At 44.6% G+C, this 21,835-nt stretch overlaps 1 protein-coding gene across 2 annotated transcripts in view; it reads left to right on the top strand.

Annotated features, from left to right (window-relative positions):
* Window positions 1-21,835, top strand: part of mtcl2 (microtubule crosslinking factor 2) — a 182,162-nt gene that overhangs the window by 140,254 nt on the left and 20,073 nt on the right. Inside the window, exons 7-15 of one of the 2 annotated variants that reach the window (XM_030056741.1) lie at window positions 446-599; window positions 1,241-1,808; window positions 2,594-2,894; window positions 4,057-4,323; window positions 6,676-6,810; window positions 12,858-12,980; window positions 13,954-14,184; window positions 14,607-14,723; window positions 14,834-15,001. In XM_030056741.1, the coding sequence (XP_029912601.1) occupies window positions 446-599; window positions 1,241-1,808; window positions 2,594-2,894; window positions 4,057-4,323; window positions 6,676-6,810; window positions 12,858-12,980; window positions 13,954-14,184; window positions 14,607-14,723; window positions 14,834-15,001 (2,064 nt within the window). Of the gene's footprint in view, window positions 1-445; window positions 600-1,240; window positions 1,809-2,593; window positions 2,895-4,056; window positions 4,324-6,672; window positions 6,811-12,857; window positions 12,981-13,953; window positions 14,185-14,606; window positions 14,724-14,833; window positions 15,002-21,835 lie in introns of both variants that reach the window. The other variant, XM_030056740.1, reaches the window with a different exon arrangement.

The raw sequence follows: 21,835 nt of genomic DNA, 5'->3' as shown, positions 1-21,835 counted from the left end.
ATGAGGAGAATTAAGGTTTTATTGCTCAAATAAAACTGCTCCAGCTATTAAACTATCAGGCAGACCACAAACGTGTTTTTGTTCTCCACTTTCAGGAAAATCTGAACTCTTCAGCTGCCAGCTTTTCTCAGCACCTAGCTCCTCGTGTTAGTGTTTGCCTGAAGGCATCAAAATGGTGTTACAAGCCTATTATGGTTGTTGTGGTTTTTGAAAGTGTCCCACCCACTGTACCCATATGAAAACCCAAATTGCACTTTTTCCCCCACTCTGCCAACAAAAGCCTGGGAAAACACTGCAGAGAAGCTTTTCTACTGGTTAGAAATTAAAGTCCTAAAACAGAGCTGACTCCTGAGGCACCACAAAGCCCATTAAGTCTTAGTCATTTTTTAATACAAGGTGTAAGGTAATTAATACTGAAATGTAACCACCTCCTCTCTGGCCTCAGGTCGCCGACTCGCCCCACACCCGCGAGGCCGAGGTCAGAGTCCACCTGAAGCTGGTGGAGGAGGAAGCCAACCTGCTGAGTCGACGCATCGTGGAGCTGGAGGTGGAGAACAGGGGCCTCCGAGCCGAGATGGACGACATGAAGGGGCCGCAAGGTGGTTCACTCCCCTCCTGGTGACCTTCCTGTGCAGTAGCTGCTCCGAATAATTAGTTAAATCTGCCGTGATGACCCGTGCACATTGGAGTTTTATGCATAATTTTCTCAGAGGCACGGCTGCTCTGCCAAAATAATCTCACAGGTTGGATTAAACCAGGACAGCTCGAGTTTGGCTTAGCCAGCGGGCGAACCTGAGTGGTAAAGAGGGATGTCGACAGCATACATTGCTGATGTGCCAGCCAACCAGTATGATAACAGTGCTAGCTCCAATGCATTTTATTAAAAAGGACCGAAAATTCAACAGGAACCGTCTTGGAGGACTTCCTTCAGGTCAATGACCCTGAAAAAAATTGGTGTCTGTCAAAGCATTGGTCATTTTAAATAAAATGCATCTTTCCATTGATGATCTTGGAAGCTGAGCAGCCCAGCAGCTGTATGATAGAAAAGTTTTAATTCAAACTTGGAAAGTCGAACAGGTTAGGCAGCTAACACTGATTTCTCATTTTCCTCTGCAGTATTTATTATTCTTGGCATTATTTTGAACACTATTTCTTTTTTTCTTTTTTTGCTGATGACTCCTTATTTTCAGTTCCTAGTGTTACGTTGCGTGTTGAACGCTCCTTGTCTTTCTGTTCACAGATGGTCCTCAGGAACTGACCGGCGTTGGTGGAGGCATGGGGGCGGGGCTTGGCATAGGAGGAGGGGCTATAGTCCTTGGGGGAGGGGCTTCATCTGAAAACGTGATGGAGCTCCAGAGGCACCTCCAGTTCGTGGAGGAGGAGGCGGAGCTGCTGAGGAGGTCGCTGATCGAGATGGAGGAGCAGAACAAGCTCCTCATGAACGAGATCAACCGCTACAAATCTGAGCTCCCGCCCCCGACGACCTCGCTGTCGTCTAATTCGCTGACGTCACTGACGGACGGGCTTCTCAACGACAGCCCGGTGCATTCCATCCAGGAGGGGGCGGTGCTCATCAGCACGGAGGCGTCGCCCCAGGAGGAGGAGCTGCGAGCGGCGAGGCTTCAGATCGGAGAGCTGAGCGGGAAGGTGAAGAAGCTGCAGTACGAGAACCGAGTGCTGCTGTCCAACCTGCAGCGCTGCGATCTGGCCTCCTACCACGCCCCTTCCTCCTCCTCCTCCTCCTCGCTGCGACTGGCCCTCGAGACCGACGCAGAGGCCGGAGACTCAGCTGAGTGCCTCCCCACCAGGTACCGAGTGTTTCATGTTTTGGGGGGAAAAAAAAAATATAATGAGCGATGATGTAGTTTTATTTCCACAAAGGTTTAATTCAAATGGGGATGTTGCAAGAGGAGTCGTCATATAAATTATTATTACTCAGCTTTTTGAAAACACATCTCATATCTAATCACTTCATTTATATCTAATCGTATTATTCCTTCAGTCAAGAAGTCTGGATGACTTTGTTGAGTTTTGGAAAATTAACTTGTGAAATGTGGTGAACAGACTTTTAAACAGTAGCACTATTTTTCATCTCATTTTACTCCCTGTAGACCAAAATGTTGATGCAACAAAGGCACAAAACTAAACTACATTATACATTTAATGAGAGTTAAAAATATAGATACACGTGTTTACAATCACGCATGTAATTGGACAAGATAATCCATTAGAGCTTTTAACTGTATAAACTATAAACTTATAACTTGAACGCTGTCATTTCACCTTGTTGGGAAGCAAAAATAAAGCAAACATCTTTTTAATATTTTTAAAATATTTTTTAATATTAAAAATGCTGTAAATGTGTAAAAGCAGTAACACACTTAAGGCTGTGCAAACTAATTGTTTTACAGGATATTTTAAATTTTATTAATAAACTATATTATTACTACATTAACTTAAGTTTAAGATCCGAGAATCCAGAGTAAAGCAACAAATGCATTTAATGTAACATTTGTATTTGCATTTGTTAGACAGTTTTTCAAGATGAAAAGGTTATTTTGCACTAAATTTGCCCTTCCTGTCCCTCCACCAGCCCGCCTCACCGCGAGGGGCCGGTGGGCGGTGAAAACGACGCTCTGGAAATCAGAGAGAGGAAGAGGAAGACAGAGGACAGCTCAGACACGACGACCTCACTTCCTGGGTGCCTCGGGCTGAAGGACCATGATGCCTTGCTGGCCATGAGGGACCAGGCCCGCTTGGTTTCCACGGCGATACAGCTCCTGACCTCGCCCGACTCCAACTGCCTCTCCTCCTCTCCGTCCATTTATCGCAAAGTCTGCAGCGATGACGCAGCGGAGCCGTGCGACCTGGAGAAACCGCAGCCTCACGGCCAGGTACGCTTTTGATTTTCAGTCCACATTGTCAGAATAAAAGCCCTCGGCTTGCAAAACACCAACCTGCCAGAAACTGAATAGAACCTGACTCAGTCACAGCCTTGCCCTTTTGATCCCGCCGTCATCAAAATGATTTTAGTACATTGAGAAGTGTATGCACTTTAGACATAACTTTACACAATAGTCAGGGACAAGTAATAGTTTAACAAAGTTAAAATTTATGATGGTGGATTCAAAAAGATATCACGTAACTTGTCCTTGGTTGAGAAAAAATACTTTTACAGAGGCAGTCCTATTTAATTCAGAGATACTGCATGATGAACTTTGGTCTAAACTTTTTTTGAAAAACAGATCAATAACATATGTAATAAGAAGAAGCAGCAGCTTTATTTATACAGCACCTTCAGAAACAGACACAACAAAAGCAGAATAATCAGAAAACAAAATAACAAAAGAAAGCCAAACAAGAGCAATACAAAATTAAGGTAAAATCCAAATAATAAATTAGTAGTAATACAACATAATCAATGAAGAAAGAAAGAAAAAAAGATAAAGTGTGATGAAAAAATGACATCACATAAAGACAAATCGATAAAAGCTGGTTTTAAGAAGTGATTTAAAAGAAGTTACTGATTCTGTAAGTCTTTTCTCCTCAGGCAATTCATTCCAATATATGTGCTATAGGAACATATATATGTATACATGCATGCTTGACACATAAGGACATCCTTATGTGTAACAGTAAATCTTGTTTTCATGATAATTGGCTATTTAAAACAGCACAAAGCAAGACTTCTATGCCAAAAAAAAAACTGAAATCACAAAGCGCAAAATACAAAAGTGTCTTATCCCAACCAACAGAAATGCTAAAGGTTCACCCTACCTGCCCAAATTAAATTCAGATATCGGGTGTGGTAACTGCTCCACATGCAGGTAGTAGCGGATTGAGATCTATGAGCAAAAAGCAGCGCTCCGTCCGTTACATGTTTCTCCTCTGGTTTTCTTTGGTGAGACACATCGCCGGCCGGGTTGATGTGCAGTTTACTGGCATCGCCTTATAGGATTTCTGCGTGTTGAAGTACTAATTTAGCTACCGTTTTCGGCCATCAGAGCGTGCCAAATTGCCTTTGAGCATGAATGACTGTATTTCTTTGCTGCCCAGATCTCGGAGCTGTCGGACTTGGCAGACCGGCCTCTGGTTGGTGCTCTGACCGGCAGGCTGCAGGCCCTCCACACGCAGCTGCAGGCCTTCGTGGAGCGGGTCGACAGCCTCGGCAACTCCCCTGGAGGCGGGCGGGACCCCCAGGTGGAGGGGGCGTCACCTCAGCCTCTGCTGTCCGAATCCGCCGACCCCTCTGAGGCCGCGCGCCGCGCCTCGCTCCCCCGCTCTGCGGACGTCCAGGACGGACCGAACACTGCCGAGGAGAAGGTACAAGAGAAGAATCACGCTCCTCCTCCTCCTCGTCACTCTTTCTCTCACATTTGTTATCAGTCTTTTGACCTAGAAATTAAGTATGTTGTTGGATTTTTAATTTTCTTTTGTTGCTAGTTTGTTTTTTCTGCTTTTCTATTCTGTCTTATGTTCGGTCCTATACCTAACCCATGGTTTGGCTTACTAACCCTCCCAGCTCCATCCACACATGCTACGATGGCTCCTCCTTACAGCGCAGAACGGTTTTACACAGCAGGCTCAAATCTGGTTTACCACCCACAGTTTACAGAATTATTTAGATTTATTGGCTGAAAAAGATTTAATAAGTCTATATAAAGAAGCATACAATGAGCAGAAATATATTTAATTCAAGTGAACTTACATTTTGGCTTTGTTTTCTAGTGAAGTAACTAGCAAGCAGTATAATTAAGCAAAGAAACTGTATTGTCATCCGCCATTAACGCCAGCACTGACTTAATACAGTAGCGAGCTTGTAGGATTTGTCTATCAAATTCTGTTGAGGCACCCAAGCTGTATATTTTGTAAGTAGCTAAATTTTTGCTTCTACTTTCACTAAGAGCTGTGGACCTCCAATATGGCCGCCAAAGGGTGCATCATGTCACCTGAAGGCTCTCTACAGTCTGTCGGAGTTTCTCTGTCCTGTATTTTTCTGTTTTTGTAGTCTATAAATCGCCCGTACAGCCTTTGTCTATGCCAAATATGCCAGTAGTTGCAGACGACACTTTGCTTTACCTTACAGAAAAAGTAAAATTAACAAAACATTTTTAAAAAATAAATAAAAAAAACACATCCTGCTGCTGTGTGGATGGATAAATCAGATTGGAGCTGCCGGTGTGAACCTGTGCACCTGACTGCACCCCGCCCCCCCTCCCCTGCATGCTGTCATGACGCCTCCTCACCTGTGTTTAGACGCTGCTGTAGGCCTCAAATGGAGCCTGTTTGTTGCATGTACAAAGTGGGGTTTACTCTTGAGTATATGAAGCATCATTTATGTATGTATTTCCATAAAGGTCATAAAGTAGACTCTACATCCACATACAGTGTGAGTTCACATCTATTGTGCCCATGCCCATTCAAAGCTACGTTTACATCCATAGATTTACTCACTTGGTTAAATGAATAGTGCACCGTAATTGGACTTTTGCTGGAAAATTACATCAAGAGAATTGATAAAGTGCTTTGAAGGAAGAGCGTAGAGTTTCTTGTGTTGTGAGTTTGTCAGACACTCCTGGTTCCTGGTGATTTTCTCTTTATAAAGTCCACCCAGTTTGCCTGTTTTGATGCAGATGTGATGAAATTATACATGAGCCTTTAGAGAATCTACTGAACTAGCCAGTGTTTAGGCTGGACGCTCCATTAGAGGCCAATTCTGAGTCCCAACACCCCTCCGATCTCTCCTTCCCCTCCTCTTTGCCCACCCCTCCTTCCTCCTCTCTCCCCTCCTCTCTCTTTTTGCACGGGCACCATAACCGTCGGTTTCCGCACTCCTCCTCTTCCTCTTTTTCCTTCTTTTTAAACCTTCTTCCTCACACTCTCCGCCCCCCCCCTTATCTTCCTCACTTCCTCCTAACTCTCCTCCCCGTTCACCTCCCCTTTCTTTTCCTTCCCTCTCCTCTTCCTCCGCGGTCTCCTTTCTGCTTCAATTTTTCCCATCCTAACTGTCTTACTCCCTCCTTCTCCTTCCTGTTCTTCCTGTCTCTCTTCCCTTCGCCGTCCTCCTCCTCTCCATCTGCCTCCCTCCTCTTCCTCCCATTTGCTTTTCCCCCAACTCTCGTCTCTCCCTCTGTACTCTTTCACTCCGGCAAAGCCTTCCTCCTCATCCTCCTCTCCTCTCCTCCTCCCTCAGCCGTCGCTCCTGCCCCCCATCCTCCTTTTCTTTCTGTTCTCCACTCTCTCCTTCTCCTCTCTGACCAAGCTCTTCTTCCTTTACATCCTTTTCTTCGTCTTGTGAGATCCATTATTATTTCTCTCCTTTTATTTTTCATCTTATTCCCCTCATTTTTCTCCTCGATGTTGTCACACGGACGGACGCCATTTTGGTTGTATTGTTTTTTCGGTCTCTTATTGTTGTGTTTCTTTGTCTTGTTTTGCTTCAATACCCCCGTTTCTCCTCCCCTCCCTCCTTTCAATTCTATCACTCCCTCCTTTGTTTTTTTTGTTTGTTGTTTTTTGCTCCACAACTTCCCCCCTCCCCTCCTCCTCCTCCTCCTTCCTCCTCCTTCCTCCTCCTCCCTCTCCCCTTTTCCTTCCCATCCTCTCTCCTCTTTGATTCTTTTGGGTTTTCTTTTTCCTTTTCTTCATTAACTTGCCCATGCATGCATGCAGCAGCCTGATTATAGGGACCAATCAGAGCGAGAGGTGAAAAGTCAAGCAGAGGAGCGCAGCCAATCAGACAGCAATAAGAAGCAAAACCAGGAAACGAGCCAAACTGAAGAGGAAGAGAAGGAGACTGACGATGCACTGGTAGGTCGCCGGCGTCTCACTTATCCACACACACACACACACACACACACACACACACACACACACACACACACACACAGCCTACAGGCGCTGAAGTGGTACAGTGGCTAGCAACATGACATTGTAAACAAGCACAAACAGTGACTTCACCATCAGCTGTAGGAGAGACAGGAAGAAAAGACCATTGTTTGTCGCTTGACCTTTTCCTGCAGTGTCTCCATGGTAACCCGGGCTGTGTACAGGCCTGCGCATGCATGTGTGTGTGTGTGTGTGTGTGTGAACATATGCGCATGTGTATGTGTGTGTGAAAGAAAGAGAGAGAGACAGAGAGAGGCTGTGCCTTTGCAGGATTGATGAGCAGAGCAATACAACCCTCTACAGGATGACTCTCATTCTGTGTGTGTATACATGCACTCAGTGTTTACTATAATACTACACATCTTTATGGTAATGCCATCACAAAAATATACAGCGGTGGAAAAAAGTTTTCGGACGCCCTTAAAATTTTACACAATCTCAAATATTATCATAAAATATTGTTGGAAGAATCTTTTTTGTGTTTCAAAAGGTGTGGCTGCATTAGACAGATACAAACAAATACAAATAATATATTTTTGTTTATTGTTTACAAGAAAAAGTAACAAAACTAAACTCCTGACAGTGTAATCTTTCTCTTCAGGCGTGTTTCCTGCATTAGGTTCCTGGTTTTAGCCATTTTTGTGTCTGAAGAACTTTCAGATGTTCTGGCTTTATATAGACACCAAGCTTGGCAACAAAAATTGTGTCTTTTAATAAAAAGAACGACCTTCATCACTGGTACCAAAATGACCCAATACTCCAAATTTCTTATGTATTTTTATGGAACCAATCAATTTGAAGTTTTTTAGGATTTGTTTAGTGTTTTGGCTGTGACTGTACTAAAAGAAAATGCACTTGAAGACCTAAGAGTGATTTGTTAATGCAATATTTCACAAATGCATGGGGTGTCCGAAAACTTTTTCCACCACTGTATATATAGTAATACTAGTAATGACAGCACTTGTGCTAATGAGATGTAAGGATAGAGAATAAGTGGTGTAAGCGTAGCCTTCCCATCCAAAGTCTTTCCTGTCAGTCCTCAAAAGCTCATACTGGTTACAGAGGAAGCACAATGAGGAGGATTTGTCTGTTGTGGTTTATAAAAACAAATTCAAAGTTGGCTCCGCCTTTCTGGCCAAGCTATTCGCCGAAAGACAGTTTTCAGGCCAGTTTCGCCATCCTAGGAAAAACTAGGCCCGCTGGCGTCTCCGTGTCCATCAGAAAACAAGCCAACACCGCGTCGCTCTTCATCCTCCTCCTCCTCCTCCTCTCCCTCAGCGCTCACCAGCAGGGGAAAGCCAACCCCAGATTCACTCTCGCTGTGGAACGAGCTCTATCTGCTTGGCATTCCTCCGCGCTTACCATGTCCGTGATTTTCCTAGCGTCCTATTGGATGTTGCACGGCCAATCTGGCACTGAGTGCTGTGATTGGCCGGGAGCTACACACCCGCTGCCCAGTGGCCGACGCCCAGAAGAGTCCCGAGCTCAGCGAAACAAGAAAATCCAGGCGGAGGGCAGGGACTCTGCAGACACACACACCAACACACACTGCTAGTGGCTCACAAGTGATGATGGGGGAGGGATTATTTTTGAACGAGACATTGTTTTTCAGGAAAATCCGGCTCATTCTGCCCTCAGACTCTGTCATTACAGTCTGCCGTCGGTCCTGAACTGTAATTTGTCCGTCCAGACAGACAGAATCACTCTCAGGTTTCTGCTGCGTGTTTAGTCTGCTGTGCAAAGTGGCAGCTGAGAGCCTGATTAATGCATGCGGTGTAGTCGCAGTAATCACTGTGTGTTCTTACTGGATTACACACACACACACACACACACACACACACACACACAGAAAGAGAGTCAATCAGTCACTCATGCATACACTCTGATCCAAAGTCCTCAGTGTATAAGGAGCTGGTTAGAGATAGTGTCCAGTCTCAGTTTCTGTGTGTGTGTGTGTGTGTGTGTGTGTGTGTGTGTGTGTGTGTGTGTGTGTGTGTGTGTGTGGCCCGTGTGTCATGGAGTTAGCGATAGCCGATGTCGAGGCTCAGGCCTGTTTAGCCAGTTGATGTTATCTCCATGTGGACTGACAGCCGGCGGTCCCATCACTCTCTGGTCCAAGTAGATTAATAGAAGAACAAAGACTTGCGGTTGGAAGTGTGTGTGTGTGTGTGTGTGTGTGTGTGTGTGTGTGTGTGTGTGTGTGTATTTGCACGTGTGGGTTAGGGCTAGGGTTAGAGTTAGGTTTTCAAAACGTGTGTGACTCTTACAGGTGATAGACAAGAGAAATAAAGAAAGACAGTGTGTGTGTGTGTGTGTATTTGCATTTAGCTGGTGCATTTCAGGGTCCTCTGAATCTGAACACGTTATATTTCCACAGTGTGGTCTGATGAAATGAAATAAATATTTCAAATGTCAGGCGAGACCAACAAGTCAGGATGCAGATGCACAGGGCTGATTCTGACTTTTTATTAAATATCAAGGTTTTTCCATTTAGCTTGTTTTGCACATTTTATTTTTGCCATTTCGTTGCTGTTTATAAATGAACCTAAGACCTGACCTCAGAGTAACTCCCTGCTGGAAGAGCCGCTCACACCAAAAGTCTGGATTCAAATGCATTTTGATTGATTTTTGGATTCATTTCAGGCCTAAATGCTGTTTCAAAGACTTTTCTAAAATTAGAGGTTGAACACTGAATACTTCTCATTTTTGCTATTATTGCAAATTGGCGAATTTAAAGATATTGGCTTCTGGCAGCCTCATTCACACAGCATATCATCATGAGCCATAAAAACTAATATCAGTTTGGACTCGAGTGTATTCTTTGGATAACGTGTGTCTTTATTTGTATACATGCATGCAAATATGTTTTAAGCATTTACACTATATTACCAAAAGTATTCGCTCACCCATTCAAATGATCAGAATCAGGTGTCCTAATCACTTGGCCTGGCCACAGGTGTATAAAATCAAGCACTCAGGCATGCAGACTGTGAAACAAGACATTTGTGAAAGAAGGGGCCGCTCTCAGGAGCTCAGTGAATTCCAGCGTGGAACTGTCATAGGATGCCACCTGTGCAACAAATCCAGTCGTGAAATTTCCTCGCTCCTAAATATTCCACAGTCAACTGTCAGCTCTATTATAACAAAATGGAAGCGTTTGGGAACAACAGCAACTCAGCCACGAAGTGGTAGGCCACGTAAAGTGACGGAGAGGGGTCAGCGGATGCTGAAGCGCATAGTGCAAAGAGGTCGCTGACTTTCTGCACAGTCAATTGCTACAGAGCTACAAACTTCATGTGACCTTCAGATTAGCCCAAGTACAGTACGCAGAGAGCTTCATGGAATGGGTTTCCATAGCCGAGCAGCTGCAGCCAAGCCACACATCACCAAGTGCAATGCAAAGCGTCGGATGCAATGGTGTAAAGCACGCCGCCACTGGCCTCTAGAGCAGTGGAGACGCGTTCTCTGGAGTGATGAATCACGCTTTTCCATCTGGCAATCTGATGGACGAGTCTGGGTTTGGAGGTTGCCAGGAGAACTGTACATTTCAGACTGCATTGTGCCGACTGTGAAATTTGGTGAAGGAGGAATTATGGTGTGGGGTTGTTTTTCAGGAGCTGGGCTTGGCCCCTTAGTTCCAGTGAAAGGAACTTTGAATGCTTCAGGATACCAAAACATTTTGGACAATTCCATGCTCCCAACCTTGTGGGAACAGTTTGGAGCGGGCCCCTTCCTCTTCCAACATGACTGTGCACCAGTGCACAAAGCAAGGTCCATAAAGACATGGATGACAGAGTCTGGTGTGGATGAACTTGACTGGCCTGCACAGAGTCCTGACCTGAACCCGATAGAACACCTTTGGGATGAATTAGAGCGGAGACTGAGAGCCAGGCCTTCTCGACCAACATCAGTGTGTGACCTCACCAATGCGCTTTTGGAAGAATGGTCAAAAATTCCTATAAACACTCTCCTCAACCTTGTGGACAGTCTTCCCAGAAGAGTTGAAGCTGTAATAGCTGCAAAAGGTGGACCGACATCATATTGAACTCTATGGGTTAGGAATGGGATGGCACTTCAGTTCATAGTATGAGTAAAGGCAGGTGAGCGAATACTTTTGGTAATATAGTGTACCTGTTGCTCTGTTTTAAAGCAACTTATAGCGGGTGTGGGAGATAACCTATAATGATTTTATAATGGAGGAGAAAAGATTTAAGCGAAGTAAAAGCTACAAAGATGAGTCAAACATTCATTTATTTATTAGACTGTGTGATGTTGAAGAGTCTCCGTACAGTACGTGTGTTTGTGCGTGCATGTCTGTGTCTACATGCATGTTTTCCTTCCTAAAATGCACCACGAATCGGCGTTTCATCCTGAACGTCTGAATGCAGCAGGAGTGACACAGCGGAGAGCGAACCAGAGTCATTTTGCACCTACAGTGAATAACTGGATTCTTATGCTTCAGCTGTTTAATGCAAGCTGAGTGGAAATGGAGCTCGTTTCACTGTCACTCTCGCTTTAGCCCGGTGAAAATTGGAAAATACCAGGAGTCACTCACACACAGAGAGAGAGAGAGAGAAATAGTGAAATTGAGAGGAAGAAAGACGGAGAGACAGAATGAAATATATGGAGATGAAGTGAGCGGCAGTGAGCGAGGAGATGGAGGAGATTGAAGGGGAGAACTAGAGAGAAAGGTACACAGAAGCCGCATTTATCTGCTCAAAAGGTTTGTAAAACCAATTTTGTCAGTCGCTGGGTCCCACTGCCGTGTCTGTACTCTGAACTGTCAGGAAGTCTAACCCTAACGCGATAATTCTCAAGTTCCTCGTTTGTTTTCGCTCTTTCTTTCTTTATCTGTTAATCATCACCCGTCAATAAAACCCCGTGGGCAGAGCTGTGACGTCTTTATCCTTGTGTTTCCTGGTGATGGTGTTTGAGATTCTCTTTGCTTTGTCTGTGCAGCCATGGTGGCTATCACTGCCTAGTTCCTCTTCCTCCTGTTTATCCCCCAAAAAAATGATTAATCTTTGGGAAACAGTGTGTCATACCAGTGTGCTGCTGCAGTTTAAAAATATAACTAATTATCCAAATGAAAGTGCTATATTGTTCGTTAGATACATTTTGACATAGGGAAAATAAACAGGGAAATTAGTGTTGCAGTATTTGCAAACTTACACTAATTGGTCCAGGAGGGGCACTACAACGAGAAGGCAAACAAGATGACAGATTTTTTTTCTAACTGGCCCAGAAAGGAGACTTGAGTCACTCATACAGGATGATATGTTTGCTCTTTTTGCTCTATTTCTACATTTTATAGGAGTGTCAGTTACTCTTTTTTCCTTCCAAATGGAACAAAATGGTTCGAAATATGCAGTTTTCTCCTCTTTCCTTGGTGCTGGCTGTGATCGACCTGGTGTTCCCCGTCCGTCCAGGTGAGAGCACAGCTGAGCCTCTGCAGCCTGGTGGAGGGTGAAAGAGGACATTAACAGTACAGTGCTGGGTCGATGGATCGCACTCACTCAGCAGCCAAATGAGCCGTGGGACTGTGTGTGTGTGTGTGTGTGTGTGTGTGTGTGTGTGTGTGTGTGTGTGTGTGTGTGTGTGTGTTTGACCCAGCGTGCCACAGCCTGGCTGGGATTTTTTTGCTGTAGCACAAAAATGCCATGTTGTGCACTACACTCACTCTTTCTCTTCCTCTCTCCCTTGCCCTTATTTCCTCTCCTACCATCACTGTGCTCAATCTCTCTGTCATTATTTTTTTGTCCTGCATTTCTGTTGCCTTCCAATGTGTCTCTATCTATTGCTTGCTCATTCCTTCTTCCTTAATCCCTCTTTTCCTTCACCTTGTTCACTCCTTGCTTCCCTCTTCCATCCCTCTGCCTCACCCTCTCCTCCTTTAACCCATTTTCTAATCCTTCCTCCTTTAATTCCTTCCCTCTTCCTACTCTACCCATCCCTCCTCCCTCCTCCAGCCCGACCAGTCCGGTGACCTGCAGGCCCTGCTGGCCAAAGCAGAGAAATCAGCTCAAGGAGCTCAGGAGGAGCTGGAGAAGGAGAGGCAGGCTCACAGGGAACACACTCTCAAACTCACACAGGTCAGTTTGCAGCAGACACACAAAACCCTGTCAAACCTGCACACACATACTAACAACATACAGGGAGAAAACACACCACGAGCAACCACAGCATCATGCTACTGATTGAAGAAACAATAGTGTTGAAGCAGAAGACAGTATCTGCAGCTTCTGCTCCTGAAAATGTCATAAAATGTCTTAAATATGCTGTTTTAAGGCATTTGGAGGTCTTGATAACAGTTAAATGAAGCATGTTAAATCTTAAATTCTGTTTTATGAATTTGGCTTCAGTTTTATGTTTGTTTGTTTTTTTGTATTTGGTTATTAGGTGCAAAATCAGTGCCATCATGGTACTACTGTACATGGTCATGTACCATGACTGTATATTCTGCCAGGGTCTAGTTTTTTTTTCTTCCCATTGCAAAACTTAGACATCGTAGATTTCATTCCAACTGGTTTTAAGAAAAAAAGGGAAAAAATGAGACTGACTGTATAAGTTTAGCTGCTGTGAAGTTTCTCGTACTGACAAATGAGTAGATGAGCCATCCGTGGTTAACAGTATGTAGTGTTTCTCTGCTGCTTGTTTGCATTGCAAATGTATGGTTAGATTGGAAGATGCATCTTAATTATGGCTGGCAGGGTGGTCAAGTGTTTAAAAAGGCCATTATTGAACCAGACGAGGCAGGTTCACGCCCCTGTTTTGGCCAGCAGCCACCCTGCTGGGGTGTCCTTGAGCTAATCACTGAATCCTCACCACGTTTAGTCCGTGTTTAGTGGCTCTGCTCTGCTGAACCTGTGGTCTGGTCTGTCTGTGGTGGAGGGCAAGCGAAAAGAAAATTTCCCTGCGGGGATCAATAACGTATCACATTTAATTTATTTTAGCTAGACTGATTTCCTGAGAGAGGAACCTGACAAGCAAAACACTCAATAAGCAAATTAACTCGGGTGTTTAATCTCTCTGTGATTGGTGTGTCTGTCATCGGCTCCCTCTCAGCTCCAGGAGGAGCACCAGAAGGCTCTGGTCCGTCTGGACTTCCAGCTCCAGAGTTTGGGTCTGCAGGCTCGGCTGCAGCAGAAGCTGTGGAGCCAGGAGAGGACTCTGCTGGTCCAGGAGTCCCAGCACCTCAAACAGACCCTGCTGCTGCTCAGCCTCAAACTGCGCTGCTTCCTCAAGCAGTGGAGGCTGGGACGCAAGATGGACACCGAGGGCAAGGACGTCCTAGAGGTATGAGTGGATCAGGAGGAAAAACATCTCCATGTCCTAGTCTCATCCTGTAAGAATCAACAGCTCTCAGTCCACACACTGTTGAGATGTGTCCATGTCATAACCAGAAATGCAAATTTTATGAATGAGCAACCAGGACTGTGCATCAGAAATGGATTTTTGCTCATTTTTAGGGTGATTTTCAACCCATCCTCAAAATGTCCCAATCTTGTTTTCCTCCAGCCAAAGTGTATTTTAAGACAATATTTTTTCAGTTCAGTGTGATTTCAATTTGATTAGGGAAAGCAAAGGGTATTAACACATACTATACAGAAAGCAGCTGTGTGTGGTGAGGCTGCTGCTGATTGGGCGGTATGTCAGGTGATACTGGAGGCTCAGGTGACGGACTGACAGGTGATCCTGCTCTCTGATTGGTCTGTTAGGTGAATAGCCTGAAGGACCTTTACCTTCTGTTGGAGGAGGAGAACTTGACAAGCTCCGCCCACCAGACAGACAAGATGGCCGCTGCAGAGGAACAGCCACTCAGCCCAACGATCAAGGTAGACACACACACACACACACACACACACACACACTCACACACACACCCACAGAATGGTCTAAATCTGTGTTCAGACCAGTTTAGTGAAAGTTTTTTCATTACCTGTAGTCGAGCGCGGTGAGCAGTACCTTGGCGGACCTCAAGGTGGCACTGCAGGATCTGAGCGGGGAGCTGCGACAGGAGAGGCAGGGCTCCCAGGAACTCACCCAGCAGTTCGCCAAGGCCAAGGCATCATGGGAAGTGGAGAGGACCGAACTGAAGAGCCTCATCACACAGGTAGGCAGGGAGGATGCAGAGTTTGTGTGTGTTCAAACAGGAAGTTTTGCAAAAAAGTTCAGTTTTTTTGACAAAAAGTCCAGTCACCTAGCCGACCTTCCACCATGCCCTCTTCTTTTGTCTCCATCTAAGAATTAATGGCACAGAGATCAGGGAGACCACTTCACTGTGTCAGGCGAGTTTCTCATGCAAGTTGTGAAATTTCAACCGAGCAAACACATCTGTGCCTAGATCAGTTTGCGCCATCTAGAACAAAGTTGCATCCTCCTCACCCGAGGCACTTCCTTCCACTGAAGAACATGATCTGAACTGACTGGGAAAAAAAAAAGCCAAAACGAATGGATTTATGGGTGTAAGAGGACAGGTGTTGACATTTGATATGCAGCAATTACTCACGCTTGGGAAGCCTAGCGTAACATAATGAAGCGAGGACGGACTTGGAGTCGGGATGAGGTGAAAAGTGCCTCCTGAAAATATTGCCCAAGGAAACTGAAACTGTCGAACACCAGAGAAAGTAAATGACAGCAAAGAGCTCAGACTTAGCTGAAGCTACAACGACTGGAAACAGATTTAGTTTGACAGTCCCATGCTGCCAAACACCCCAACTCTGTCCAGTAAATGAGCTACTTTTGAATCCATGTGACTTTTTTTTTTTTTAGAAGCCTTGATTTGATTTGTAACTGGGCGGTGTGAGCCTCGACAAACCGAATACAAAAATACAACGAGGTAAACTTTTCCATTGTGATTCAGATGAGAGAAAACAAACTGCAGATGTGATTGCGCCCTGCAGTTGTTTTCTCTGCTCTCTGAACGTGGGGTCAGCCTCCACCAGCCTACTGCTACAGGACAGTATTTGTGCTCGACACGCCTGTAAAACAGCCGCAAGATGAATTTCGCTCTCGAGGGGCGATGACAGAGATGCCACTGTCTACAATTTGCCCGGTGAAAACAACACAATCTGCGTGGTGAAATCAGTGTTCAGCCAAGGAGGAGGAGGAGGAGGAGGAGGAGGAGGAGGAGGAGGAGGAGGAGGAGCCCCTGCTGGGCCACACACACACACACACACACACACAAAGAAAGATGGATTGTCATTTTCGGCGAATCTGCTGTGTGGAGGCCAGTGTTCATTTTGACAAGTGGTTTCAAAATGGATGACATCCTGGGGGGGTCAACTCTCACTCCTCTCTCTGTCAAGTGTTTTATCTGTCTGTCTGGGCCTCCCATCCTCTCTCACCCTCTCTGCATCCATATATCTATCTCTGTCTCTCTTTTGTCTGCAAGCTAGCTGTGAGTAATGGGTTTAATACTCTCTCTCCTCCTCTCTTCCCTAATTCTCCCTCTCTCAGTCTCATAATAGCAGCGCGGGCTGTGATAGTGTTAATTAACAGCCTCTGAAATCGGATACAGCTCGTGTGCCACTGACTGGTAATTGAGATAGAGGGAGGAGGGCAGGGGAGAGCGTGAGGAAGAGGAGAGGAGGATGAGAGAAAGAGAGATGCGATGAAGAGGAAAGCAGCAGTGAGCGCTGACAGACGATTAAGAACAAAAAGAGGAGGCATGATACACAAAAAAAGGTGGAGTGGTCAGGGGCCGAGATGAGACACACACACACACACACACACACGCATATCTGCTGCAATATTACAGAGGGTCTTCACTCTTTAATCCTGACATTTTGGACAAAATAGCCTTTTTCCGACTTCCCCAGACTGAGATGTTGGTCACCATTTTCACCTCTGTACGTCCAGTGGTTCACTTCCTGTGGGTAGCATTTCGTGTTAGCTTAGCATAAAGACTGGAAGTCTATGGGAGCTGTTAGCCTAGCTCCATCAAAGTGGAAAAAATAAACCTCACAGCAACTCAGAAGCTGAAAATCATATCCAACATCTTTAGTATTAGTTGTAGCAGTCTTCCTTTAAAGGGATACTTCCCCCATAATGCATTTGTGAGTCCATAATTTTACAGTTTTACAACAGCAAAAAGCTATTAAAAAAAAAAAAAAGTTCAGTTTAAAAGGTTCACACTCATCATGCAGTGGAAATAGATGTGAGTGTCTGGTATCCAGTCATTTCACTGCACAGATGCGCCTGTGCACGTGTGTTTCAGGATTGTGCACAAGAGGATTTGCAGTGAGATCTGAGCGAAGATTCATGTATTTAGGTAGCGAGCAGCAGTGAGTGTATGACTGGATGCCGGAAACATGGATTATTCAGCTTGATATGCAGCATGGGAGCTGGGTGATTGAATGACTGTTAAAGTGTATTTCACCCAAATCTTAATCCTTAAAAAAATGTAAAAGAAATGAAGAATAGACAAAATATCCTCTCAGTGGATTTTTCTCATCTTCATATCTTAGTGCGGACGTTCAGCCTTCATAATAAAAGAACACACACCCAGTCATGAATCTTGGTTGTGATCAGAGACTGGGCTCTTTCTTCCTGGCGCGAGATCATTTGTCTCCCAGTTGGTCTGGCAGCTCCGTGGGCAGCCAATAGGAGCCCAGAGCAGCGTAACAAAGAGAAAAGGCCCTTTTCCTAAATGTGACGTGGCTGCTGGTTTTCATGAGATTCAATTTACAGACTAACGTTTATGGCTTAATCAAGCCTCGAGTCACCCGGCTGTGAATCATTTTAGGTGAAAGCAATTTATCATGTTATCCAGACGCGCTATACATCATCACGTACACACACACACACACACACCTATGCAAACTTATCATTTTTATTGTCTCTCACACTTTGGTCATATTGACACACACACAGACATATGCACACATCTGTGCAGCTCTGCAGTGCCCGCATTCTCCTTAACACTGTACGATATCCTATCATTATGTGTGTGTGTGTGTGTGTGTGTGTGTGTGTTGTCCTGGCCTAGATGCCACAGCTGGGGCCAATCTCTGCTCCGCCAAGCACGCACAGTCTAAACTATGCTATCAATTTGCCCAAGTGTGTGTGTGTGTGTGTGTGTGTGTGTGTGTGTGTGTGTGTGTGTGTGTGTGTGTAGACATCTGCCAACCAATGAACCACAGCAGTGCCAAGGCATGCTGGCAGCGCGGTGCAGCTCGACCAGCTGTTGCTTTGTTGAACAAGTCAGTTCGGCTGCAGAGAATCTGAGTTGCCCATCAAACAACTTTCAGGAAATTACCTTCGCAGCCTCATCAGTAAAAAACATTAAAAGAAACTGAACGAAACAGACATGAAATCGAGTCCTGTAAACATGCAGTGCAACACAGCCTCCTCTTTATAGAGCGTATCACACGTAATTTCAACAGTATTACAGCACTCATCTGTTCTGATTGTAGAAACTATCAGGAACGCCGGCTCTTTTCATGAAACAAACAGAGCGGATAGATAGAAAGACACAGAGATACTTTATTGGTCCTGGACGATTAGGCATCTAGTAGCTCAGTACAATAAATACACACAATAAGATAAACAGAAATACACACCATATTTGTAGCCTACAGGAAAACAGCCAGAGCATGAGAGAACGGCCTGTCCTGTACACCAGAGTCCTGCACGGGTCCAATTTTCAAGATCCGCCCCGACCCAACCCGGGGACGTACAAACCCGCACCCGAACCGCAAACCCGTGCATCAGCCCGATTAGTACCGCAACCCGATCCGACCCATTGAAACACGACCCGCAGCCCGACCCATAACCCGTATTTAAAGTAATAATTTTGAGTCATATCGCCACAGTTAAGGTGCCAGTGAGTAAACAACCTGAATGAAGCAGCTCTTCCAATATCAACATCAATCAACCTTCTGTGTTCTTCTCCCATACGACTGTAAAATCACCCGTTTGTTACGTTTAACGCTTTTAAACTTTTAATCTCTTTAAAGGAACTTTATATGTGTAATAGTAGACTTACTTACTGCCCAGACTTGAGCGACGTTCATCAGTTACGAGCCGTAACGTGTTGCTGCAGTCACAGCCCATGGATCATGTCACAGCCTTACAACCAGCTTACAGCTTATGTTTTTATTTTATTGTATTTATTATTATTTTATATTAATTCTGATGTGTCAGTCTAAAACCCGCGACCCGGCCCGCATGTTATTTTTTCCACCCAGATCCGCACCTGGAAAAAAAAAAAGTTTTTAAAAACCACCCGCAAATCAGCTGTTTTTGCGGATACCCGGTGGGTACCCGACCCAGTGCAGGACCCTGCTGTATACCTTAGTCTGAAGCAACTGTTTAGTCTGTAATCCTGAAAAATTAACTTGAACAGCAGAAACACAATCGAAAAAAGACATACAAAAATAAAAAAATAGCCGGGAGAGGTGACCGCACTGTCTACATGAACAAGCAGATAATGGTTCCATAGTGCAAAAACAGTAACCAGCAGTGAAATGACTATTTCCATTAAAGTTATTAAACTACAAAATAAAGTGCCTGACAGTAAAGAAAGCGATGCAGTGACTACAGTTATTAAAGTCATTGTTATGGTAAGCAATAGTTTCACAGTGCAAAAAAAAAATGTCGTAACAGTAACTGGTTAGTAAACCGTCGACCAGTGACTGACAGTAAATAAGTCATAAAGTGATGAGGGACGATGACTGTACCGTTAAAACTAGACAGCTGAAAGGTCACATGCCGTATTTATTTCATTGTTCACTTCAGCAAGCAGGATGGAGGTGAACAGAGGCCAGAGGAGGATTTTTACGTCTTGAGACGACTGAGACTGATCAACATGCCGCTGGAAAACAAAGTGGGAAGGGTTATTTTGGACGGCCACAGTTCCAGAGGTAAAAATCCCATCGAGTTTCCCCGCTGGAATGTTACATGATGGTCCGTTTGGGCGTTTCTAACACACGGATGGACAGGAAACTCTCCCTGTTGAATCATCAGTAAAAACAAAAACGGTGTACATAAGGAGATAAGAGGAGGAGAGCCTCAAGCAAGTTACCAGGCTTCTGCCCAAGTTACCTAGAAGATAATAAATAACGTATGTTCACAGGCAAAGAAGGAGGTTTTGATTTTTTAGGGAAATTTAAAACAACCTATCCCTATAATAAATAAATGAAAAAATAAACTTGTGGCAGATGGCAAGAACTGGAATGTTACATGTTTCATTACAACAATTTTATTTGACCATGATGACGAAGTTGGTTGAGATGTAATCAAAGTCCCTGCTCTTCTTTAGACTGTAAGGCAGACAGTGACAGAAATAACCTGCGCGTGTTATTTTTGCACGTTATATAATATTTAGGCTGCATTTTTTATAAAGCTGGCACATATTTTGTTTCTCCAGTGTTTGGTTGCTGCTGGCATGTGTTGGCCCAGATGTGACTAAGGCGCTAACATGAGCTCTCTGTTGCTCTTGTAGGCACATCAGTGTGTGGGATTAAGTTGCTCCATTTTACTGTTTACTCATATTTTGCTTTTTTTTGTAGTGGCTATAGACAATTAACTGGTTATTGCTTTATCAGCTGTTGTCCTCAGCATGAATAGTTGCATCCCCAGAGAGATCCTTAGACTGTTATTTGTTGCTATGAAAAGTTAGTACATTGATTGTTTCCTCCAATGAATAGTTGCTTGTTTATGATGTTGCTTGTTGCCATGAATGGCTGCTTTCATACGGTACATTGCTGCGATGAATGACTGCTATAGATCAGCGGTTCTCAAACATTTTCATGAATCAGGCCCTTGATTCTCATTTGATCAGCTCCACTCTGGGATTATTACTGTCGTGGATTAAGCACTGAGTCATGTAAATGTCTCCGCTGTGCATGGGGAGGTAACAGCAGTGAGAGTGAAGCCTATGATTGAAATGGTCGTTTATGTACAGCCTCTAATTGGAATAATAAAGGTTGAGTTGAATGATTGTGAAATTTAATCATTGGCGTTCCCCCTCAGAGACCCCTGCGGCTCCGCAGATGTACTGATGTTTGTTTCTACCCTATCAGCAGTCGCTAACATGTTTGTTGCTATAAATAGTTTCTGCTATATGGAGGGCTGTTTGTTTGTTGCCATGACTGGTTGTTTCTCTGTATGCACTTGATGAAAACAGATGAAGAAAGCCACATGATGAGTGGAGCCGACGGCTAATGAGAGAAACCAGACGGGAGACACTGATGTCTGGTTTCTTACTGTGTCAATCGATTCTTAGAGGCCTGGCAGACGTTTCCTGACTCTTTTTGGATTATTCAAGTGAAACAGTAACTAAAGCTGAATAATAATATATTCAGCTTTAGTTGAATAAGAACAATAAATGGCGAGCAGTAAGTTGTGAAGCAGACGTTTTTCATCCCCCAATAAACACCAGTCATCCAGTAAAATCGCCTCCCACTAAACGCCTCAGCAGTGAACCTCATTAAGGAATGGGGCTCGTTAGGCTGCGTTTGTCATTAACGAGAAACGCTCTGTCGCCATAAGACACCAGAGCTGGGGGGTGTTGTCCTGTGATTGGCTGCCACACAGCTCCATTAGCACCATATAAGGCCGCCAGTGCCACCGAACACCCAGACTCAGAGAGGCAGAGCGGGAGGATTGATGGGTCTGGTGGATGTGTGTGTGTGTGTGTGTGTGTGTGTGTGTGTGTGTGTGCCTGTTTGTTGAATTGATGGGTCTTGTACCCCCAGCGCTGTGAGCTACGAGGCTCAAACACAAGAAAAGGAAAAGCAGATTAGCTCATAAAAAAGTGTGAGCAATCCCATCTACAGGCTGTCTGACGCCAGAGAGAAGGAAGAGGGAGGAGGGCTGGGGAAAAACGGCAAGAGAGGAATGAACACATCGATAATTATACTCCATTTTTAGCATGCAGAGTATGACAAGTGGGGCAAATAAAAATTAATGACATGATCAAGAGTAAAGGCAAAAAAAAAAT

Source organism: Myripristis murdjan, chromosome 7, assembly GCF_902150065.1.
Source record: "Myripristis murdjan chromosome 7, fMyrMur1.1, whole genome shotgun sequence".
NCBI classification, from domain to species: domain Eukaryota; kingdom Metazoa; phylum Chordata; class Actinopteri; order Holocentriformes; family Holocentridae; genus Myripristis; species Myripristis murdjan.
Note: the sequence above shows the minus strand (reverse complement) of the source record. Positions and strands in the feature narration are given on the sequence as shown.